Source organism: Leguminivora glycinivorella, chromosome 25, assembly GCF_023078275.1.
Source record: "Leguminivora glycinivorella isolate SPB_JAAS2020 chromosome 25, LegGlyc_1.1, whole genome shotgun sequence".
Lineage (NCBI taxonomy): Eukaryota > Metazoa > Arthropoda > Insecta > Lepidoptera > Tortricidae > Leguminivora > Leguminivora glycinivorella.
In genome coordinates, this window is record NC_062995.1 from 796,313 (window position 1) to 822,221 (window position 25,909).

The window sequence follows — 25,909 nt, forward strand, 5'->3', positions numbered from 1 at the left end:
GCGGCTATCAACATTGCCCCACCATGCTTGCGGCCATCCATGCGATCGCAGCGCAGCACTGTGAATCCTTGAGGAACTAACTCTCCATCCGAGATGCTGTCATTTGTTCCTGATTCTGTAATTGCTATTAAGTCGTATGTAGATGACGCCGCATTGTTAAAAAATGTATTCAACTTAGTTCTTAACCCTCTAGCGTTTTGATAATAAATTGTAATCGATTTTGTCGTATTCTTCGTCTGTTTTATATTTGCCTTCTCTGAAGTAGCTCTACAAGTTTTACTTTGGCATTTGACGAAAAAACCGCAATGGTGTTTCTTGCTCTATGTGAATGGATTCCGCACTTTGGCTTGGTTTGTCCATGTGAGTTTTTGTGGTACCCGCAGGTGTGACGGCCTGTGATTTTTTTTGCTGAATTGTCCATATGAGCTCCTCTAAACATTCAAGTATTATTTGAATTCCCGTCCTCGCAACTTGTAAAATGTGACTTTGTACAATAAAGAATTACTAGTACTACAATCAGACGGATCCATTGGTAGATTTCTTCAAGCCGCGCGTACAAAATATTCAGGCACCAGCAACCGGCAACACACAGCCGCTATTATTAGGCATGATTATTATTTAACTGATCTGCAAAAAATCTGATTTTGATGGGCAAAAATGTACTAGCAGCAATATTTGGTCAGCTAAAATTGATGAATGGTCAGCAACTTAAGATTAGCAAGTATTCCAAAACCGGGTTGCATTTAATGTCTCGCTGAGCTGCTCTCAATTTATTTGGTCAGTAAATAAATTATTTGAGCACCAGTAAGTGAACTACAATGAATCAAATTTTGTCAAGCAAACAGTAAGCGAATTATTCCATTATGGATTATAGCATAACTGATTCGCAAAAATCTAAAAAATTTTTTGATCAGCAAACTAGCGGCATTTTGGTCGAATTATTTCCTTATTTTACCACACGTGGCGCTGCATATGGGTTGATCTCGGATGGTCTAGAAAGCAAAATTACTAGTGTACCTACTACTTTACCTATATCGCTATTAGTCTACATAACAAAAGGTCTAGAACGAAAAATGCCTACAACATTTTTTCTGTTTTATCTTAACTTTAAAGCGATATCGACGAAGCCCCGATTCCGCGGGGCTCCTATTACGTGTACATTGGCCTTCGGCCATTTGAAGATACCTAATGAACCTAACCTACCTATATAAATATATATAGTGGTCATTTTGCGTTCTAGACCGACCGAAATCGACCACAAATGAGTTCTGCTGTTGCAAAACAAACATCGACTACATCGAGTGATGCGCGCACACGACTGATCGTGTCACGTGGGTTAATTTCGCTCCGTCTCTGCCATTTTGCCAATTTTTCAAATGAAACGTAAGCCAACTTATTTTATCAGATGACCGTTCCTTTAATGCAGATATCATAATTAAACTTCTTAACGATTTTTTTTGTCTACCAATTTTCAAATTTTGCTGACCAAATAATTATTTTGCAGATCAACTATTTATTAATAATAATGAATCCGTTTATTGCAGACAACATAAGGTCCAAACACAAGTAGGCACTATTAAGCTGATAACTTAGCAGAAATGCAGATCAATATTTAGTTATCATAATCTTATTTGTTATTTTCTAGATTTTCGTTATTTTCTTGATTTCCGTTATTTTCTTGATTTTAATCATCATCTAAGTCCCCTACTAGAGGGAAGCAATCCAATTCTTTTACACAATCTTCTTTATTAACTGTTCTTAATGGATCTGCACCATGTTTGCCGTTACAATTCGATGCTTTATTATTATTACACTTCTTGTTGTTACGAGTTTTAAATGATTCACGGTTAGTTTGATGAGACTTATATTGACCGTGATTACCTTTTTCACTTTTATTGAGGCCATGGTCTATATTCCGGTCAATATAAGTTTTCTTGTTGTTATTATCCGGCTGATTAAGTAGCGTGGCCAATTTCTGTACTAATTGATTTTGTTTACTTATAACTTTCATAAAAACATCGTCTGCGAGACCGGGAGCTTCATCCTTATCTTCGAATTTATTATAATCTTTTTGGTTTTGGGCATCGTCATCATAGACAGGTTCCGATTTATCAGCGTCATATCTTTCATTACCGTCATTAACATCTTTAGAAGCTTCAATATTTAGTTGAAATGGAGGAGTGACTACGAAAGTCTCTCTTCTTTTCATTTTGAATTGATCAAGTTTCTCTAAGATTCCATGTTGGTTTGTTCCAGCTTGATACATTTTTACTGGAAATATTATTTGAGCTTTAGTAAGGATTCGAAACCAATAACTTTAACTACATCTTGTAATTTATCGTGAAATTCCTTTGTCGTGGGTACGGATAAGTGAGCATTTCTTTTTTTTTTGCCACTTTTATGAAGTGTGATATTTTTGAAAAAAAAAATGCTATTTCTACTCAGAATTTTTTTAACTACTAGGATTGAAAAGGCTAGTATTTTTCAATCCTAGTAGTTAAAAAAATTGTCCCATACAATTTTTTCATATTTTGTTGCCATTTTCCGTACATGTTGTATGGGGTAACAAAAGAGGAAAGTAAAAAAAAAATATGGAAATTCTGGGACACTTTTTGTCTCCCAGTGAGATTGAATGTAGGTACTCGTGATTCTGAGTACAATTGACCTAAAATTCCCTAAAACAATAAAAAAAAATTATTGGCAAAAAAAAAAGAAATGCTCAAGTGTGTTTCGTCTTTTTACTCTTTGTCACAGCCGCAGGTGTTTTCGCGAGTTCATACTTATGCTACTAGCTACTCACGATCAGTGGTAAACTTATGAACTCCCAACACTGAACATCGTTTTAACTGGTCAAATGCGAAGGCTATACACACTTCTCCGTATGATTTGTAACTGACAGTGTATGATTTATGCCAAAAAACCTATTTATCTAATATCTATCTCTCTATGACACAATCGTATTGATTTACCAATTTTTCTTTTTTTACGAACGGTCTTTCTAGCACAAAATTTATAACAATCAAACAATTTGATAAAGGAAGAAAGAATAGGGGATGCTATTCTTTCTCCCGCCTGGAAAAAAGAGTAGAAATGGAACAAATTTTTATTATAGCAACACTAATTGTTCTCATACTAAAGTGACTCAATAGTTGCCACATGCAAAACGGTTGACAACTTGACATACGGTGCCCCCCCCCCCCCCCATAATTTCTACTCTTTTTTGTCAGACTGTACCTTTGCTAAAGATTTTTAATAGCAAGAGTTAAGGCACAAAGAAGCTTCTACATTATTTCCTTATAGACGACCTTATCCACATTAACGTAATTTTAAGTAAATTACTCACACGTCAATAGCAGGATTGTAATTGTTTTAAGAAGCGACATTATATAAGTTTTTCCTCTGTTTGTTGTTTTCTTGTACGCCTCTACGATGTATTGGATTTATATTGAAAGGATGTCATAAAACTTTTATATTTATTGAAATTTAAAATTGTTTTTGATACCTAAGTTGCAATATCGGTGCAATTATATAAGAATCACAAGTAGTTTCCAAAATTTCTCAATTGCAACATGGTTTAATTTCGCAGAAATTAAAATATTAACTGACGATAAAAATATTTTAAGATTTTGAAAGATTCAATAGTTATTTGTTCAATCACAGGTGCCAATATTGATACCCGAGAAAGCGAAAGCTAATAAATTACAAAAACATACAATGTACAATTACTTAAAAATAATTTAACTGATTAAACAAGAAAATAGAGTAGTGAAACAATGAAGAATATTTAATTTAAGAAAACTATAGATACCCAATATAAAATACTAGCATTACAGATAAATCAAATCCATTTATTAAACACTAGCTTTTACCCGCGGCTTCGCCCGCGTAATAAAAGTATTCATTAAGATTTTCATTTGGATCCGTAGGGACAGTAGGTTTCTCTATAGGTATATTTATCTGCGATTATTTCGAATGCACATAATACTATTGCTTGCAATGATTGTAGAAATATTACACATCGACCACAGCGTAGGTAATTCTATATACGCTGGGGAAACCTTTATAAACAGCCCGTATTTCGACACTATGATCGGTGGGTAAAAAGTACTTTTTTCTATTATCCCTTACAATTTTTTACATTTTGCTTATACTTATCGCAAACGTAATCTTCAAGCAAGCAAACAACGATCGTCTTAGAGCACATTGATTGTAAGAGACCGCCGACCGATTAGCCGTATCCCTCTAACGATACCCATATTATCCGTATCCGTATCCGTATCCGTATCCGTATCGCTATCGCTAACGCTATCGCTATCGCTATCGCTATCGCTATCGCTATCGCTATCGCTATCCCTATCGCTATCCCTATCGCTATCCCTATCGCTATCCCTATCCCTATCCCTATCCCTTATCAAGATGTTTAATGATATAACACTTTAAGTTCTCGCGCTTTGTACACATATTTAAAGTCACATACAGGTCGAACGCGATTAATTAACATTATTTTTACCTTTTTTCCCAACGTTTCGGCCAGGTTGCACTGGACGTGGTCGCGGAAGACTGACGTCCCAGCAAAATGTCACCGGAGATGTAAACAACACAAAACTACCCGATATCCATACTAATATTATAAATGCGAAAGTAACTCTGTCTGTCTGTCTGTCTGTCTGTCTGTCTGTCTGTCTGTCTGTCTGTCTGTTACGCTTTCCCGCTTAAACCACGCAGCCGATTTTGATGAAATTTGGAACAGACAATCTTTAGACCCTGAGACAGAACATAGGCTACTTTTTATTTCGAAAAAAAGGGATGAAGGGGTTGAAAAAGAGGTTGAAAGTTTGTATAGGATTTCTTAATTTTAAAAGATAAAACCATGAAACTTTATATTTTAGCACTTGATAAGAAATCATTATTTAAACATATATTTAAAGTCACATACAGGTCGAACGCGATTAATTAACATTATTTTTACCTTTAAAATAAACATGGTGGGAAATAAACATTAACTAAAAGCGGGTAGATTATATTTATTTGTCTACCCCGAACATTTATATAAATTAATATCGGGTAGTTTTGTGTTGTTTACATCTCTGGTGACATTTTGCTGGGACGTCAGTCTTCCGCGACCACGGCCAGTGCAACCTGGCCGAAACGTTGGGAAAAAAGGTAAAAATAATGTTAATTAATCGCGTTCGACCTGTATGTGACTTTAAATATGTGTACAAAGCGCGAGAACTTAGTGTTATATCATTAAACATCTTGATAAGGGATAAGGATAGGGATAGGGATAGGGATAGGGATAGGGATAGGGATAGGGATAGGGATAGGGATAGGGATAGGGATAGCGATAGGGATAGGGATAGCGATAGGGATAGCGATAGGGATAGGGATAGCGATAGGGATAGCGATAGGGATAGCGATAGGGATAGCGATAGGGATAGCGATAGGGATAGCGATAGCGATAGCGATAGCGATAGCGATAGCGATAGCGTTAGCGTTAGCGTTAGCGATAGCGTTAGCGATAGCGTTAGCGATAGCGTTAGCGATAGCGTTAGCGATAGCGACAGCGTTAGCGTTAGCGATAGCGATAGGGATAGCGATAGCGATAGCGATAGCGATAGCGATAGCGATAGCGATAGCGATAGCGATACGGATACGGATACGGATACGGATACGGATACGGATACGGATACGGATACGGATAATATGGGTATCGTTAGAGGGATACGGATAATCGGTCGGCGGTCTCTTACAATCAATGTGCTCTAAGACGATCGTTGTTTGCTTGCTTGAAGATTACGTTTGCGATAAGTATAAGCAAAATGTAAAAAATTGTAAGGGATAATAGAAAAAAGTACTTTTTACCCACCGATCATAGTGTCGAAATACGGGCTATGTGGGATGTTTATAAAGGTTTCCCCAGCGTATATAGAATTACCTACGCTGTGGTCGATGTGTAATATTTCTACAATCATTGCAAGCAAAAGTATTATGTGCAATCGAAATAATCGCAGATAAATATACCTACAGAGAAACCTAAGGATCCAAATGAAAATCTTAATGAATACTTTTATTACGCGGGCGAAGCCGCGGGTAAAAGCTAGTTAATTTATATAAATGTTCAGGGTAGACAAATAAATATAATCTACCCGCTTTTAGTTAATGTTTATTTCCCACCATGTTTATTTTAAAGGTAAAAATAATGTTAATTAATCGCGTTCGACCTGTATGTGACTTTAAATATATGTTTAATGATTTCTTATCAAGTGCTAAAATATAAAGTTTCATGGTTTTATCATTTAAAATTAAGAAATCCCATACAAACTTTCAACCTCTTTTTCAACCCCTTCATCCCTTTTTTTCGAAATAAAAAGTAGCCTATGTTCTGTCTCAGGGTCTAAAGATTGTCTGTTCCAAATTTCATCAAAATCGGTTGCGTGGTTTAAGCGGGAAAGCGTAACAGACAGACAGACAGACAGACAGAGTTACTTTCACATTTATAATATTAGTATGGATATTAGTATGGATGGATGGATGGATAGTATATAGTATATAGATAGATAGTATATAGTATTATAGTATAAGTATATATAGTATAGTATAATAGTATGGATGGATTAGTATGGATAATATTGTCTTCGGTTACCGCGATAGTTACTCATGAAATATAATTTTTAAGAAAAAAAACCGCCGCCTTTGGGGTTCTGATGAAAACTACTTGCGAATGTTATATTATGTAGAAATGTGTAGGTATTTTTTAAAGCTGCTTTTAATACTTTAATTATTTGTTGGCAACACATATGTCATTTGATATTTGCCAGTCGCTTTTCGATGAAGGAAAACATCGTGACTTCGTGAGGAAACCGGACTAATCCTTTGCCAAATCTTGGGATTAGTTGTCAATTGCCGGGATAACGCAAGAAGGATAATGATGATTTGATGGCAACACAAATGAACATACGTATACCGTTAAGGTTTGAGGAGTTTCCTCAATTCCTCATGAATCCGATTATAAAAAAATCGAAGCTTGACAAAATTTGACTTGAAAACTCAATATTCTTAACAAACATAACTAAATAAATGTCACTGTTCTCAACTTAAATGCATGCTATTCTTATAAAAATACCAAAGTCACTATAAGTGTGCCGTTCAGATTTAAGGAGTTCCGTTCTGATCTTCATCAGCAGTTCCACTGCACCAAATGTCACTGTTCTGGACGTAATGCATGCTGTTCTTATAAAAATACCAAAGTCACTATAAGCGTGCCGTTCAGATTTGAGGAGTTCCGTTCTGACCACCATCAGCAGTTCCACTGCACCAAATGTCACTGTTCCGTACGTAAATGCAGGCTGTTCCTTAAAATATGTGAAATATTTCTCCAGGATCCCATCATCAGAACTGGTTTCTGAGAAAAATGGAACCAATCTGTATGCATATACATTCAATAAAAAAAAATTCAATATCGGTCCAGTAACGACGGAGATATCGTGGAACAAACATAAAAAAAAACAACAGACGAATTGAGAACCTTCCTTCTTTGAGAGATTTGAGGCGGCGGTTAAAAACTATGGAAACGGATTATATCGCGTATAATGAATTTACAATTCATCCCGACGTTTCGAACACTTTACAGCCTTCGTGGTCAACGGATGGTCGAATACTGTAAAGCCTGTAAAGTGTACGAAACGTCGGGATGAATTGTAAATTCATTATACGCGATATAATCCGCTGTGCGAGCAGCAAAGCGATATTATTTTGCGAGTATGTATAATAGAGATGGCAACAGACACACAGACAGGTCAATGTACCAAATTGTAATCATTGTACGATCTTCTACAGGAAGGTAAAGTCTGTATACTTCAAAATCTCACAGCGCATTATTGTTTGGAATTAAATGATGAATTCATTTTTTTTTTCAAAATGTGTCATGACGTGATATCATGATATTAAAATAAAGAAGTATGTAATTTGTTCTTATAAAAAAAACACGCAAACATATTTGAGGAAAATATGATTTTGGCTACCTCCAGGCTGCGAAACAGCCCCATCTAGTTTAAATCCTAAAAGGCCCATACATTTCAGGGGTACGCTTTTTTGTATGGGCTTTGCCTGTCCCGGTAGTCTACAACCATGTCAAAATGACAAGCAGTAAGAGAGTTTTTATAATCTGATCTATAACGTCACTGTGACACAGTTCTACAGTGGCCTAGAATTCCAATTGGTTGACTGTACATATGTTTAAGGGTCACAGTTCTAACCTAATCTGATCTTTTTTCTGGTAGAAGCTCGTTGTGTAGGGGTTACCGTTAATAAGGTGTCTATTTTTTGTACATTTTGTTTTATTCTAACTGTGCTTTAGAAATAATAAGTGTTGTACAATTGATCTTATACCTTTAAACCAGTTTAAACGAGCAGTTCGACCAAAATGCCACTAATTTGCTGATCAAAACATTTTAACAATTTTTGCGAATCAGTTATACTGTAATCCATAGTGGAATAATTCGCTTGCCAACCTTAAGTTGCTGACCATTTATCAAGTTTAGCTGACCAAATATATATTTTTGTTCATCAAAATCTGATTTTTTTGCAGATCAGTTGAATAACACCCTTAGGCTAACTTCGTTTTGGAGGCCAGGATTCGCAGAGCCATAATAGTTCGTTAGTTCTTAGATAAGTAGGTGGCAAATATTGGAACAGTGTCCAAATGCCCAATACGTGTAAGATGTGTATGAAAATAATTACAATCAATGTGTTGTGCAATAGAGAGTTACTACTACTAGGTACTACTACTACTACAATCAGACGGATCCATTGGTAGATTTCTTCAAGCTGCGCGTATAAAACATTGAAGCATCAGCAACACACAGCCGCTATTCTTGGTTTTGGTTATTTTCTTGATTCTGTTGATTCTCGTTATTTTCTTGATTTTGTTGATTCTCGTTATTTTCTGGATTCTGTTGATTTTCGTTATTTTCTGGATTCTGTTGATTTTCGTTATTTTATGGATTCTGTTGATTCTCGTTATTTTCTTGATTTTCTGGATTTTGTTGATTTTCGTTATTTTCTGGATTTTGTTGATTTTCGTTATTTTCTGGATTCTCGTTATTTTCTTGATTTTGCTGATTTTCGTTATTTTCTGGATTTTGTTGATTCTCGTTATTTTCTGGATTTTGTTGATTTTCGTTATTTTCTGGATTCTGTTGATTCTCGTTATTATCTGGATTTTGTTGATTTTCGTTATTTTGTGGATTCTGTTGATTCTCGTTATTTTGTGGATTCTGTTGATTCTCGTTATTTTCTGGATTTTCGTTATTTTGTGGATTCTGTTGATTCTCGTTATTTTGTGGATTCTGTTGATTCTCGTTATTTTCTGGATTTTCGTTATTTTCTGGATTTTGTTGATTTTGCTGATTGTCATTATTTTCTGGATTTTGTTGATTCTCGTTATTTTCTGGATTTTGTTGATTTTCGTTATTTTCTGGGGTTTGTTGATTTTCGTTATTTTCTGGATTTACGTTATTTTCTTGATTTGGTTCATCATAGTCTCCTAGAGCGAAGCAATTCAATTCTATTACACAATCTCCTTTATTAACTGTTCTTAATGGGTCTGCACCATGTTTCCCGTTACAATTCGATGCTTTATAACACTTATTGTTGTTATTATCTGGTTGATCAAATAGCGCAGCTAATTTCTGAGCTAATTGGTTTTGTTTACTCATAAGTTTCATAAAAATGTCTTCTTCGTGACCGGGAACTTCATCTGTATCTTCTAATTTATTATTTTCTTTTTGGTTTTTGGCATCGTAATCATAAACAGGTTTCCAATTTTTATTAGCGTCATATCTTTCATTACCGTCATAAAAAAATTTAGGAGCTTCAATATTCATTTCAAATGGTGGAGTAACGACGAAAGTCTCTCTTCTTTTCATTTTGAATTGATCAAGTTTCTCTAAGATTCCATGTTGGTTTGTTCCACCTTGATACATTTTGACTGGAAATATAATATGAGCTTTAATAACTTTTAACTACTCCGTGTGACTTAATAATATGTACTTCCTTTACGTACTGATAAGCGTGTTATACGGGGTTAGAGTCTGGCCTTCTTATGGTCCTAATGTTTTTAACCTTGTGTGACAGGGACAGCGTTATGTCAATGCCATCGTGCTGTCCCTGTCATACTTTTTACTATATAACGTTTATGTCATTCATTACAGCCGGTGTGGTGTGGTGTGTGGCTGGGGCCATTACTCATTGTCACTGGTGTTTTTTGAGTTCATGATTTTGCTACTGACTACTCACGATTAGTAGTAAACTTATGAACTCCCAACGAACAGGCTACTTCTACTTTCTTCCTAGTCAAATCAGCTTCTTTTTACGAACTGTCAAAACGATTTTGAACGACTTGCTAATATGAAATTAATATGAAATCGAATTGAGTGACGTCACGGTCAACTGATTTACTTTACATTTTTCTATCTGATTTATAAAATACGAATTGGAGTTAAAAATAACTTCTGCCCCTGTTTTTCTTATAATTATCAGATTCTTTATTTCGTGCATGGTATTTTATTTTCAGTACAGTCGAGTTGCCCATTGATCATCGTTTTAAAAGCCCAAATGTAAAGGCCAGACACATTTCTCCGTATGACCATAAATTAAATATAACAAGATCATACCATCCCATACATTAAAATGCGACCGCCTACGAACGCGCTTACACTCCACCACACATAGATGGCGCCACAAAAAAATGCCTTGTTGCCACCGATTATTTGTAGATTGGCATTAAGTGTCAATTCCGAGCCGTAAATCTATGTCAAAAGTGACACTTAACGCCATCTACAAGTATAATCGAAAGCAACAAGACATTTTTTTTGAGGCGCCATCTATGAGGTGGAGTGTAAGCGCGGTCTTAGGCGGTCGCATTTTAATGTATGGGATGGTACGATCTTGTTATATTTAATCTATGGTATGACACACTTAATCCATATAGCGATAATTTTTACTAATGGTCTTTCTAACACAAAATTTACAATTCATTAAATTTGTAACAAAAAGGAAGAATGGGATCACTTCTACATTCTGGCAAAAAAAAAGTTGCAATGGAACTATTTATTATCATAACAAGACTAACTGCATGTTCTCATATAAAAGTGACTCAATAGTTGCCACGTGCAAAACGGTTTACATAGACGGTGGCGCCCCTTAATTTCTACTCTTGCCAGGCTGCCTTTGCTAAAGATTTTAGTAGCAAGAGTTAGCACAAAGAAGCTTCTAGTCATTATTTCCTTATAGACAATCCTACCCACATTAACGTAATTTTAAGTAAATTACTCACATGTCATTAGCAGTATTGTAATTGTTTTAAGAAGCGACATTATATAAGTTTTTCCTCTGTTTTTTGTTGCTGTGCCTCTATGCTGTATTGAATTTATATTGAAAGGATGTCATAAAACTTTTATATTTGTTGTAATTTAATATTTCTGATGATAAGTTGCGAAATTTGTGCAGTTAATATAAGAATCACAAGTAGTTTCCAAAATTTCTCAATGGCAATAAACGTCAGCAGTTTTCAAAAAGTTTGTACATAGCCACGTCAGCAAATTTTATTTGATCCTATTTTGTTACCAACATTTAGTGATATATATCGACTTTCGCAAGATATATACAGGATAATTGTTATAATAAAGAAAATATAGATACTAAAGAACCTTAATGACAAAATAAGACTTCCTCAAAAACTCAGTTCTCAATTCATAAAAAAAAACTTGGTAACGAAATAGGAATAATAAAAAAAATAAGTTTTCCTTAATTTTTGTACAAATTTTTCGAGAATTGCTGACGTATGGTTTAATTACTCAGAAATTACAAAATTAACTAACGATAAATAGTTGTTTTTACAAGGGGGCAAAATTGTTGTTTAACCGCATGTGCCAATATTGATACCCGACTTACTCGAGGTAGCGAAAGATTCCAATATTGAACCGCAAGCGTAGCGACTTATCGAGTAAGATCAAGGCAGCTTAAATAAATTTTGCCACCGAGTGACATATTAAATATTTCACCACACCAACACGAGGAAAATTTTAACTATAACGTCAAACTAAATTGATTCTCCATATCTATTGTCGCTGCTGAATATCAACACAGCTTACAGATTTCGATCTCCGAATACGTTTGCTTTGGCTGTATATAAAAATAATACCTCATACTATAATCCAATAGTTCGCATGTGTCGGGAGTTTAACGATATGGTTCGAGTCTGTAAGGATTTTGATATTTATGTTTCCAAGATATCTCAATTTAAAAAGTCTGTTTATTTGGTCACAAAAAATATTTGATTAAAATTTGTATAGTTAAGCGCGTTTGTAATTACCTTCTGTCTTCTTTTAATTTAAATTAATTTCAAAATTTTGGTATCTTGTTCTTCTTTAAATTTCTTTATTATTGTCATATAAAAATTGTATTAACATGCTATAAATTATAATAAGTTTAACTCAGTCATGTTGTGTACATATAATTTTGGACTGTAATCTAGTTCTTAAGCTTTTCTAACCTGTATCTCTTTTGTTATTTCGATTACTGTCTGTTTTATATACCTTATGAAATAAAATAAAAATAAAATAAATCAAATCCATCATGAAAATCATCAATCAAACGTCTATTCTAGATGGGACGCTGGACGTTGACAGCACTGATTGTCGCATGTGTGGTGAAGAGAAAGATACCATCAGACATCTAATGTGTGAATGTCACGCCCTCGCCAGACAAATAATGAAGAACTTTAGAGCAGGCTACCTGATGCCAAAGGACTTCAGAGAGCTACCCACGAGCCTCATCATCCGATACGTGGAGATGGTCGAGACGCTCCTGAATAGCTGAAGGATCTTAGGATCGTAGGAGGTAATTGCACAAAAGATCCCGATGGGTCGAAGTGTATCCGTGAGGGCCCCCGCAGACTTAAGATAAGATAACGTCTATTCTACAAGCCAGCTTGAATATCAAGTTAAAATTTTATAATTTGTATGAAATTACTTTGCACTGTTGTCGATAAAATGTAATTTCTTATCCGTTTTGGAAGTATCAAGAGGGATTACCAGTTGGTCTGGGGAAAAAGAAGTTTTCAATTTCGATTCTGCAAAATACACTCTGTTACTAGTTACTATACAAGGCTGCATAGCATGTCAACTATTGTTGCTAACCATTGTGTTATGGGTACTTAGAAAACGATATGTATAATAATGTACCTACAAGTTCGTGTAGACATAGAAAACACCCATGACTCAGTAACAAATATCTGTGCCCATCAAGTCATCACACATATAAACGCCCTTATCGGGATTTGAACAAAGGTCAGCGGCTTAATAGGTGACTAGGGTAAACTCGCTTCATTCGGTGACACGCCTAATTCGGTGAAACAATCAAAAATCGTCTTTCGGAATAGTGCTTCAAAGCTTGTATCACCGAATTAGGCGTGTCACAGAATGAGGCGAGTTTACCCTACTATGGAACATTCATAAATAAAACATGACCACGTCTTACTCTTTAATTCTAGTTTAAACAAGCCACCAAAAATCAAACATGTCACTATTCTCCTCCATCTCTTCAACAACATTTTGTTTCACAGTTTCGTCATTATTCACACCGTTTATATCATTATTGGCATCATCATGTTGGATGATAAAGTTAACGAAATCATTATCCGTGTTTATTACATTACTTAAAGGTTTCAGCTCTGCGTTGAGGAACTCCATGCTCAGGGGTCTAGTAGTCACAATTTCGTGTTTGTCAAAATTCTTGTCTAAAGAATCAAATACGTTTATCTTTCTTGGCATTTGTGGTTTTTGTAAATACATTCTGTATACTGGTTCATTATATTTGCGTTCATTAAATTTGTTTAGAAACATTTGAGTGTTTATTTCGTTAACTCGCGGCCAGCGTCTGTATCTGTGCTCCGTGACTGCTTCTGAAATTGTATTAACGTTAAGTTTTTTGGCGAAAACAGTTAACTATTGAAATATCGTTTTAGTTATTTCTTTTATTCATTTCAAATCTTAGGCTATTTAGAAATCCCTTAATAAAGTGTATTACTACTACTACTGCTAATACTACTATTTACAAGCTTTTATTTACTTTCACCCGTCCCGTTGTCTGTCTGTCTGTCTATCGGTCTGTAATCAAATATTGCAAGCTAAGTTTGTTTAAGACATGAATATAAAAACAGCAAAATAATAAGTACAGAAACAGATAAACACATTATATAAAAAAATATTGAAATCGGACCGCAGGTCGCGGAGTAATCCGGGAACAATGAACATACATAAAAAAAAACACGAATCCGAATATAGAACCTCCTCCTTCTGCTGGGGTCAAGAAGTCGGTTAATAATGAAACTTAACCTAGGGTGCCGCCAGCAGCGGGGCAGGGCCCAAGCTGCCGGTGGTTAGGGCTGCAGAGAGAGGAACCGCCGGACTATCCGCGCCGTGTCCAAGATCACCGCCTTCTGCAGCCACCTAGCGAGAGTTTTGAGTCTCTCAAGATATTGGTTGACAGTCTTCGATATGAGACCGTTCGCTGAAACGACTATCGTGAATGATTGTCGAATCAACACCCTAACATGGCGGTTATCTCGTGAGCCAAGTCTATTACAATACAATACAATACAAATACTCTTTATTGCACACCTCAATACACGAAACAACATAGCAAGTAAAAACAACAACTTAAGAGGTAAAACAAGAGGCGGTCTTATCGCTAAAGAGCGATCTCTTCCAGACAACCTAGGTAGTGGAGAATAATAAATACGTACTTACTGGACTGGTTGGTAAAGCCTGAGTAGATAAATAAGACTATTGTCAAGAGGGCGCTGTTATTATGATGTACGCGGTGACAGTTCAGTATAGTTTGAAAAAAATAGTTCTAATGAAATTCCGCAAGATGGCGCGTAGTCATATATTTCTGGTCAGTAGAAAGAAGAAAATCACTACTTCAGTATTAAATAATAGTTGTAAATAACTTGCCTGACATCCATAACATTACAATACATAATAAAAGTATCATTCTGCGATCTGAAGCCTTAAATCTGTAGAACTTAGTTAGTTGTATGTGAAACACGTATGCCCATTTTATTGATTCTCGTAAACCATGTTTTATTGAAAATTGAGGTGCAAAATTTCTAAAGCGATTACTGAATTTTATTAACAACAAATAAAACAATATCGTAAGGACTATGTATATCGAATATCGAATAATAAACAAGATGATGCAACTGGTGTTTAAAAGAGGTCAAAAGATGCAAGTGGCGTGGATAACAATTTGAGGCGAAGCCCAATATTGTTAATAAAAACGCCACGAGCATTTTTTAACCGCCGCCTCAAATCTCACAAAAGAAGGTGGTTCTCTATTCGTCTGTATTTTTTTTAAATGTTTGTTCCTCGATATTTCCGTCGTTACTGGATTTTGAACATGTTTTTTTATTGAATGTATATGTATACAGATTGGTCCCATTTTTCTCAGAACCCAGTTCTGATGATGGGATCTAGTCATAGGGCTTACGGCGAAATTATGGTCAAAAGCTGCACTTTATGCAGAAAGCAAGCCACTTTGCACAGTGATACTAGGGACTAATACAAATGATTTCATCCGAGGAAACACGATTTTCATTCACTAGAATTCAAGATGGCGGACATTTTCCAAAATGGCGGCCGCATATTTTTAAAAATTTATAGAATCATAACGGCTGCACCGATTTTGATGCTTGGGGTGTCTATCAGTTTGTATTGAAGCGTTTATTAAAATAAAAAATTAAAATCATAAAAAAAATTAAGATGGCGGCCAAATAATAAGAAAAATATGAAAGTTTCAAACTTTTTTTTTCATTCTCGTGAAATTTACCAATAAATTTTCTATGATATGGCCACATTTGTATGTATTTAAATTAAACCTCTGATAATATTATCTACATAATAAAATAAAAATCATGAAAATCCATTGAGTAGTTTTTGAACTACACCCAATTCAAATGGAGCGCGCGGATTTGAAAGACGTTTTTGTACGTGATGTAAAAATTTTGGAATCATAACGGCTGCGCCGATTTTAATGGTTGGGGTGGCTATCAGTTTGTATTAAAACCTTTATTCATATATAAATTAAAATCATTTAAAAAATAAAGATGGCGGCCTAATAATAAGAAAAATATGAATTTTTTTTTTTATTCTCACGAAATTTACAAATAGTTTTTCTACGATATGGTTACATTTTTATTTATTGAAATAAAATCTGATAATATCATCTGGAAAATAAAACAAAAAACATTAAAATCCGTTCAGTAGTTTTTGAACTATACGCATTGCAAATGAAGCGCGCGGGTTTGAAAGACGTCTTTGCACTTGATGTGATGCATCGTATCGTTTGGTACCGCTATACTCGCAAGACTGATTATTTATTTTGGTCACAACTTACTATATTACTATTCGGAATCAATGTTTTTAATATGTATATACATTATTAGTTTTTTATTCCGAGTTTAGGTATGTTTAGATAACCCCCGTAAACTTTGATGGTCATAATTTTTATTTTAATAAAAAGAACTTAAATACGTACACATAACATTTGTATCACTTCTCCTTTTCAATGCTAGAGATAATCTCCGACAACTTTTGAAGGGGCTACGGAAACATTTATTAATACAAAACTTATTTTTTGCTTCTCGTCTAGGTTATACTGAAAGATAAAAGAGTCATACAAATAATATCAAAATACAAGTAAATAATGAATAAATAATAATTTATAATAGCATTTTTGCAAAATAATTTTTATTTTGGCAGCTGCCTTTGCAAATGTTACATTGCATTATTTGCATTGCGCAGGGTAGACCCACAACACGTACAGCGTATTGTTTCGCAGCCTTTTTCACAACCGCAACTGTCCAAGTATACCCATTCATACCATATCTCCCTGTTTTCAGACCACTGCAGTACCCAACTATCATTGTACGTCTTCCAACCCCAGGATGATGGCATAGGAACAGAAGTAATATCCAGAATATGGGGCGTTGTTATACGACACGGAGCGCAAGTGCTGCCGATGTGGGTTACTAATTTATTTTTGGTGGTAAACAGTTTCTTGCTCACCAAGTTCAGGTGAACTTTTCAAGCATGGCGATTATTCCTCCAGGAAGACTTTATAGTTACTGCGATGTTTCTATCAAAGCTGGTATAACTTCAGGGTGTGCAAATAATGTTTTAGAACATGATTTTTTCCTTTTGTATTGAAAAAAGAAGTGGTGTCAGACGTAAAGGCGTGAAAACCACGAAGAACAGTCGGTCTTCCAGGATCCAAAGTGTTGGCTATTTTATAACTTATACTCTGGCAGGTTATTCTCATTTGAAATATTAAGAAAATATACTAGATAAGACTTAGAAATTTCACAATATAGAAAGCTCCATAGATCCCATGCTTAAATGCCAAATTGGGACCGTTCTTAACACATATTTTAGTGAGCAAGCATGGACTCAGGCCTGTTTACCGGTATGGTTTGGCGGCTTAGGCACTCGTAAAGTGTCGTTTTGCCGACATTCCTGCCTCCATTTAAATCACGTCTGATCTCGCAGGTAACACGCTGAAAGCCTTCACGGCTACAAACTGCGAGATAAACTCAAACAACAAAGGGCATGGGACACTAGTATCCGTTACCACCCTGAACTCACTCGAGGCCTCTTCATGAGGCAAAGACCTTTCGAGGCTCTAAGCTAGGTCCAAACCCGAATCTGGCCACTGACTTTACGTCTATCATTCACCCGTACTTCAGACTCCAGTAGTTTTTATTTAAATACCAAGACATCTGTATCGGAAGATCTGATGATACGCGTGAGTCCCTATTCCGCCATATCTTTTGCGCGAGGTGCAATGAGACTATCAGCTTCTTCCTATGGTTTACCCTGAAATAGCAGAGCAAATGTTCTCTGAGGAAGTAAATTGTTTAGAAAAAAAATTCACTACACTAATAACATCAACAGGCTACAGTTTCTGGAACAAGCCTTGTTGGTTGTCATACTGAACAGTGTCTTCCTGGAGGAATAATGGCCAAGCTTGAAAAGTTCACCTGCGGCCTATATATGATCCGCAGACTCCACATTTATGCGCTTGGACGCGAACTTGGTGCGCAAGGAACTGTTTCCAACCAAAATTAATAACCAGCATCCCACCAACATCGTCAGCACTACAAAAACATACGCTCCTTGTCGTATAACAAGCAGACCATCTCGAAACGTAGACTAAGTAGACGAGAAGCAGAAAATAAGTTATTTTGTACATAGCTATTTCTGTAACCCCCTACAGAAGTTGTCGAAAATTATCTCTGGAGACCTCGGAAAGGACGATTGCTATTAATACAAATGTTATATTATGTGCATTTAAGTTCTTTTACGTATTAAAATAAAAATTATGACATTTATGACCATCAAAGTTTACGGGGGTTATCTAAATATACCTAAACTCGGAATAAAAAACTAATAATGTATATGAATGCTAAAAACATTGATTCTGAATAGTAATATAGTAAGTTGTAACACTTGTGACCAAAATAAATAATCAGTCTTGCGAATATAGCGGTACGAAACGATACGATATGCATCACATCAAGTGCAAAGACGTCTTTCAAACCCGCGCGCTTTATTTGCAATGCGTATAGTTCAAAAACTACTGAACGGATTTTAATGTTTTTTGTTTTATTTTGCGGATGCTATTAACAGATTTTATTTCAATAAGTGAAAATGTGACCATATCGTAGAAAAAACTATTTGTAAATTTCGTGAGAATAAAAAAATTGAACATTTCATATTTTTCTTATTATGCGGCCGCCATCTTTAATTTTTTAAATGATTTTAATTTTTATATGAATAAATGTTTTAATACAAACTGATAGCCACCCCAACCAATAAAATCGGTGCAGCCGTTATGATTCCAAAATTTTTTACATCACGTGCAAAAACGTCTTTCAAATCCGCGCGCTCCATTTGAAATGGGTATAGTTCAAAAACTACTCAACGGATTTTCATGATTTTTATTTGATTATGTAGATAATATTATCAGGTTTAATTTCAATATATACATATGTGGCCATATCATAGAAAATTTATTGGTAAATTTCACGAGAATGAAAAAAAATGTTTGAAAATTTCATTTTTTTTCTTATTATTCGGCCGCCATCTTATTTTTTTTATGATTTTAATTTTTTATATTAATAAACGCTTCAATACAAACTGATAGACACCCCAAGCATCAAAATCGGTGCAACCGTTATGATTCTATAAATTTTTAAAAATATGCGGCCGCCATTTTGGAAAATGTCCGCCATCTTGAATTCTAGTGCATGAAAATCGTGTTTCCTCGGATGAAATGATTTGTATTGGTCCCTAGTATCATTGTGCAAAGTGGCTTGCTTTCTGCATAAAATGCAGTTTTTTTCCGTAAGCCCTATGACTAATCCTGGAGAAATCGAGGGAACTCCTCAAATCTGAAAAGCATACATATGGCGATTTTAGTGTTTTTTAAAGGAACAGCATGCATTTACATACGGAACAGTGACATTTGATGCAGTGGAACTGCTGATGATGGTCAGAACGGAACTCCTCAAATCTGAACGGCACGCTTATAGTGACTTTGGTATTTTTATAAGAACAGCATGCACTTACGTCCAGAATAGTGACATTTGGTGCAGTGGAACTGCAGATGATGATCAGAACCGAACTCCTCAAATTTGAACGGCACACTTATAGTGACTTTGGTATTTTTATAAGAACAGCATGCACTTACGTCCAGAATAGTGACATTTGGTGCAGTGGAACTGCAGATGATGTTCAGAACCGAACTCCTCAAATTTGAACGGCACGCTTATAGTGACTTTGGTATTTTTATAAGAACAGCATGCATTTAAGTTCTTTCATCGCCAGTGTCCGAGGTGTGGTAAAAGTATCTAAGGTAACCTATCGATGTTTCGAAAATCCTTTGTCCGATTATCACTTGTCCGAAAACGGTTGACAGAATTTTTATAATCCAAATACATTGTTTACCATATTTTTAAAATGTCGCTAGTTTGCTATCCCACATTATCGTTTTCCCGAAACTCTATAACCAGAAGAACGGTTGCCAACTTTATGATTTGACAACCAATTTGTTAACCACCTTTTCATAAATCCGATACTACGTGACATCGAAATGTCATTTTCCCTAATATCATTTTATAGAAACTCAATAACCAGAAGAACGGTTGCCAATCTTATCATTTGACAACCGTTTCGTTAACCACCTTTTCATAAATCCGATGCTACGCGACATGCATCGACATGTCATTTTCCCTGATATAATTTTATAGAAACATATAAAAAAAATTGGTTAGGTTAGAAATGCGACCCCCACGGAAACAAACTTGCTAAGAAAAGTGGGTTAGGTTAGATTAGAACTGCGACCATACAGAAACAAACCCTTACCATAAGAGTGGGTTAGGTTAGGTTAGAACTGCGACCATACAGAAACAAACGTGCTAGAGAAGTGGGTTAGGTTAGGTTAGAACTGCGACCCTCACAGAAACAAACATTTGTAAGAAAGGAGGTTAGGTTAGGTTAGAACTGCGACCCCACAGAAACAAACCTTTGCCACAAACTCTTATGGCAAGGACTCATAGGTCAAGTAAAAACTGCGACCGTGAGGGTCGGTCGAGAACAAACTTTTATTAGAAAATTAAGGATTTATTGAACTTTTGATATAGCGGCTTAATAATATTTCGAATTATAAAACTATACGCCATACAAAGTTGCTGCCAAATGATACTTAGGAATTTTAATAAGTGTTAATTCGAATTTCGAACTTTTGATATAGCTGTTAAATAATATTTCGGAATAAAAATTTTACGCGACAATAAGTAGTTGTCAAATGATTCTTAGGAATTTTAATAAGTGTTGATTCGAATTATAAGCGAAACAAAATTACAGCGAAATAAGAACCGGGAAAATAATAATAGGGGAAAAGTAGTTTCGGGCAAACAAAACTTAGGCCAATTAATAAAATGGGAAGCTCCCGATAGATATTTCGACGCAGTTGCATGCATCATGATCACGGAAAACCGTTTTCCGTGATCATGATGCATGCAACTGCGTCGAAATATCGGGAGCTCGACAAAAATCAAAAAGGTAATCACGGTCTATATCCCGGTCAATATAAGTCTAATGAAAATAACCGTGAATCATTCAAAACTCTTAAAATGGGAAACGTTTTCGGGCTACTAATAATCGACATTACAATTTTCGACATTTTGATAGGTAACCAAATTTGCATCGTAAATGATTCTAATGGCAAAACTTAAACTGTATAAATTAAATACTTGCAATTACTATTAACTACCAAGCTAATATCATCTTCCAAAGTTTATTGAATAGAAACTGAACTTTATAAAACGCCGCAAACTGTTTGGTAACTTCGGTTAACTATTTAACAACTAATTTAATGATCTAGTGTTACGAGGGTTCGCATAAATTATAAGTTTTACTTACCTACTAACTTTTTTGACAGCCGCGGGCCGGTCCGGCCTAGCGGTTAGTGCAGGATGCCTGCTAAGCCGCGGTCCTGGGTTCGAATCCCGGTAAGGGTATTTGTGTGATGAGCACAGACATTTGTTCCTGAGTCATAGATGTGTATTTATATCTTTATATTATCGTTGTCTGAGTACCCACAACACAGGCCTTCTTGAGCTTACCGTGGGCCTCAGTCAACCTGTGTAAGAATGTGTAAGATGTCCTATAATATTTATTTTAATATTATAAATGGGAAAGTGTGTGTGTGTCTGTTTGTCCGACTTTCACGGCAAAACGGAGCGACGAATTGACGTGATTTTTTTAGGTGGAGATAGTTGAAGAGATGGAGCGTGACATTGGCTACTTTTTGTCTTTTTCTAACTTCCCACTTCCCTAATGAGCATTTCTTTTTTTTTTCCCAATAAAAATTTTTTGATTGTTTTAGGGAATTTTGGGTCAATTGTACTCAGAATTACGAGTACTTTCAATCTCACTGGGAGACAAAAAGTGTCCCAGAATTTCCATACATTTTTGTTACTTTCCTCTTTTGTTACCCCATACAACATGTACGGAAAATGGTAACAAAATAAGAAAAAATCGTATGGGACAATTTTTTTAACTACCAGGATTGAAGAAGCTAGTAATTCTGAGTACAAATAGCATATTTTTTTTCAAAAATATCACACTTTATAAAAGTGGCAAAAAAAAAATGCTCTAACAGCAATTCCCGTCAACTTTGTACAAAAATTAAGGGAAAAGTTAAATTTGTTTTTATTAATTCCTATTTTGTTACCAAGATTTTGTTGATGAATTGAGATTTTATTAAGTTTTATTTCGTCATTAAGGTTCTCTAGTATCTATATTTTCTTAATTATAACAATTATCCTGTATATATCTTACGAAAGTCGAATTATATTACTAAATGTTGGTAACAAAATAGGATCAATTAAAATTTGCTGACGTGGCATTGTACAAAGTTGACGGGAATTGCTGCTAATATGGGGGGTGGAAGTTTGTATGGAGCACTCCGCCATTTTAGAATTTAACGGGAGCGAAGCCGCGGGCAAAAGATAGTAATAAATATATAACAACTTTTTCCCCTCACTAGCTCGGAAACACGTGTTTTGTCCTTTAATACCAGCGGGTAAAAACGCATTTTATCCACTAGTAGGTAAAGTAATTTGACCTTGAATAAAGTCAAATTAACTGCTTTACAATTGATAAAAGTAGGTGAATCTAGTAATAAAGATGATTTACCACCTGTGGAACTACTGAAAATAGTGATAAACGCATTTTTTGCGTTGTAGCACAGAATATATAATAGTACAAGTACAGAAGGCCCACTGCTTTGATGTTCACGAAATGCCGCCTTTTTAAATACCTACAAAATTCTAACAAAGAAACGAGCCGCACGTGCGCATAGTCCGACGCTAGGGTTGCCTATAGATTAAAACGAATTAATGCTCAAATAAAATGTTGTACTATTATATTCAAGTCTTGGGTACTTTCTAAGTATATATACAGTATTTATATATTTTTATTTCAGTTCCAACATCACAAACCTTATTGAACTTTTCCGTGAGACTTAATCAGTAGTAGATCTGTGTAAGAATGTCATATGGTATTTATTTTGTTCATGATATCTATTTAACTAATCATTATTAGACACTCCACACCACGGATCTCGCATATGCACGCACGCACAAATACCTTAAAAAAAACTCGCGACGTAAAGTAATAATAGAAAGTGCGAACGTGCGTTCCGCGAAAACGCGCGCCACCCCTGATTAGGCCGCGAACTCGCGGCCGCCAGCATGTACTTGTAACGCGGCGATAGAATCGCGGAGTGAGCCGCCCCTGGTTGTAGTTTTAGTTTCCTCGCTACAGTGAGGGGAAAAGTTTTGTGTTACACTCGGGTGCAAATGTATTTTACTTCTCGTGTGTTAAAAAACTCGCAAGTTCAGGATTCTATTCTCGAACCACTCGCTTCGCTCGTGGTTCAACTATAGAATCCTTTCACTTGCTCGTTTTTCAATTCCACACTCGGCGTTAAAATACAACTTTGCCCCCTTGTATAACAAATAACTATTACCTAGAGACGAACTTCGAAGTCACAAAAATTATTAGTTTGTAAAAGTTGTTCAATTTATCATAAATTGTAATAATAGGTATATCTATTAAAAGTTTGGGGATATAATCGGGGTCAAATATAACATTCTAATAATGTGTATATAAGTGGAATATGTCTGCCTTGGGTGACACTTGAAAAGGGCAGACATTTAAAAATTCTAATAATATGTTTCATCTATTTCACTAATATGTTTCGTTCTTTCTTTGCTGGTAGAATGAAGGATTCCTAGTTGTTTTTATATATGTATGTATGTATGTATTTTTGGAAATATATATTTAGGTTTATGTATATTTATTATGTAACTTCTTATGTAGGTAACTATGTAAAGTTTTAGTAATATCACCGCCCACAATATCTCTGCTTTGCCTAAAGGTTGACTGGTAGAGATTGCTGTCTGGCATTAAGTCCGCCTTTCGTACTATAAGTTTTTCTTTCTTTGTGTACAATAAAGATTAAATAAATAAATAAATGTTTTACTAGCTTTTACCCGCGGCTTCGCTCGCGTTAGAAAGAGACAAAAAGTAGCCTATGTCACTCTCCATCCCTTCAACTATCTTCACTTAAAAAATAACGTCAATTTTAGTCTCTCCGTTTTGACGTGAAAGACGGACAAACAAACAGACACACACACTTTCCCATTTATAATATTAAATTGGATTCGATGTTCATTTCGAACTTTAATTTTAACTTTAGGTTTTTTAGTTTTAATTTAGTTTCATTTGTAGGCAAATTTGTATCTATTTTATACGTTTAATTGAATAATATATACCTTTATACTTTATTCCCGTGTGGTGACTGGTGTCGTAGAAGTCGCCTGTGAGATATGGGTTAAATTGTGGCGTAGGCGAGAGGCTGGCAACCTGTCACTGCAATGTCACAATTTGGGTTTCTTTCAACCCCTTTTTACCAAGAGTGGCACTGAAACTTAATAGTTCATGTGCTCTGCCTGCCCCTTTATGGGATACAGGCGTGATTATATGTATGTATGTTTTACTTTAATTCAAAATATACATAGCATATCCTTGGAACTTGTACACTCCTTTTTGCTGTGTACTTGTGTAGTTTATACCTAACACAGAATAACCTAACCACAAAATTAAAATTTTGAAAAAAACCCCCGACCGCGACATAGTGGACCGATTTTCATAAAACATGGCTAAGAACACTCCCGACTAACTCGGCTTTCAATAATAAAAAAAGCTAAATCTAAATCGGTTCATCCGTTCGGGAGCTACGATGCCACAGACAGACACACAAACTGACAGAGACAGACACGTCAAACTTATAGCACCCCGTCGTTTTTGCGTCGGGGGTTAAAAATGAAACCAAATGAAACTAAACAATTTCAATTTTGACGACCGGTCTGGCGCAGTCGGTAGTGACCCTGCCTGCTGCGCCGCGGTCCCGGGTTCGAATCCCGGTAAGGGCATTTATTTGTGTGATGAGACTGATGAGCACAGATATTTGTTCCTGAGTCATGGATGTTTTCTTATGTACATAAGTATTTGTATATTATATATATCGTTGTCTGAGTACCCACAACACAAGCCTTCTTGAGCTTACCGTGGGACTTAGTCAATCTGTGTAAGAATGTCCTGTAATATTTATTTATTTATTATTATTTATTTATTATTTCTTCTAGATCCCAAGAGGATTTAATTCTCAATGGAAGCCCCTACAATCGCTCGATACAAAATAGAAAACAAATATTTGAACTCGATACTGCCCTATCTCGTGGAAGTTTGTTTGGTTTGCTTTATCCCCTTTTGACCTACAAAACTTTTATGGGCCATTTTTTTTTCAAAGTTGTCTATACCACTTTTTTTTTTGATTTGGATTTTTTTTTTAAACCCCGACGCAAAAACGACGGGGTGTTATAAGTTTGACGTGTCTGTCTCTGTCTGTCTGTTTGTCTGTCTGTCTGTGTGTAGCTGCCAGCCTGCGTATGGTTGGGTGGGGCAAACAGGAAATAGCAAGGCGACGAACAGGTCTGGTACCGACTACAAAAATAATTGATTTGTTTATAATTTGGATGTTTAGATTATTGCAATCCGATAAGAGATCTGAATTCAAAGGTTTATTAGTTTCTCCGTGTTTTGTAACGCGCTTGTTTTTGAAGGCGGTTTTATTTTTTGTTAATTATTGTATTGAATGTTGTTGTATTTGTAATTTATGTCATTATTATTGTCTGCATGGCGCATTAGTTTGTCAC

At 35.5% G+C, this 25,909-nt stretch overlaps 3 protein-coding genes across 4 annotated transcripts in view; 1 reads left to right on the forward strand and 2 right to left on the reverse strand.

Annotated features, from left to right (window-relative positions):
• The window catches only part of LOC125239196 (leishmanolysin-like peptidase), a 222,311-nt gene that overhangs the window by 122,981 nt on the left and 73,421 nt on the right, over positions 1 to 25,909 (forward strand). The gene's annotated exons all lie outside the window — the stretch shown is intronic.
• On the reverse strand, positions 8,897 to 11,383 carry LOC125239199 (GATA zinc finger domain-containing protein 14-like). The gene is made up of 2 exons (XM_048146718.1): positions 11,336 to 11,383; positions 8,897 to 9,988 (listed from the first exon to the last, which is right to left on the reverse strand). The coding sequence occupies exons 1-2, from the start codon at positions 11,373 to 11,375 to the stop codon at positions 8,997 to 8,999; spliced, it is 1,032 nt and encodes a 343-aa protein (XP_048002675.1). The 5' UTR covers positions 11,376 to 11,383; the 3' UTR covers positions 8,897 to 8,996.
• Positions 13,528 to 15,152, reverse strand: LOC125239202. Its single transcript, XM_048146721.1, has 2 exons — positions 15,018 to 15,152; positions 13,528 to 13,963 (listed from the first exon to the last, which is right to left on the reverse strand). Exons 1-2 carry the CDS (start codon positions 15,055 to 15,057, stop codon positions 13,554 to 13,556), a joined length of 450 nt encoding a protein of 149 aa, XP_048002678.1. The 5' UTR covers positions 15,058 to 15,152; the 3' UTR covers positions 13,528 to 13,553.

Coding starts and splice junctions, on each gene's coding strand:
- LOC125239199 (XM_048146718.1), bottom strand. CDS start 11,375: ATGTCGCTTCTTAAAACAATTACAATACTGCTAATGACAT. Junction 9,989..11,335: donor TACAATACTGCTAATGACAT/GTGAGTAATTTA, acceptor TTATATTTCCAG/TCAAAATGTATCAAGGTGGA.
- LOC125239202 (XM_048146721.1), bottom strand. CDS start 15,057: ATGATACTTTTATTATGTATTGTAATGTTATGGATGTCAG. Junction 13,964..15,017: donor TGTAATGTTATGGATGTCAG/GCAAGTTATTTA, acceptor ATACAATTTCAG/AAGCAGTCACGGAGCACAGA.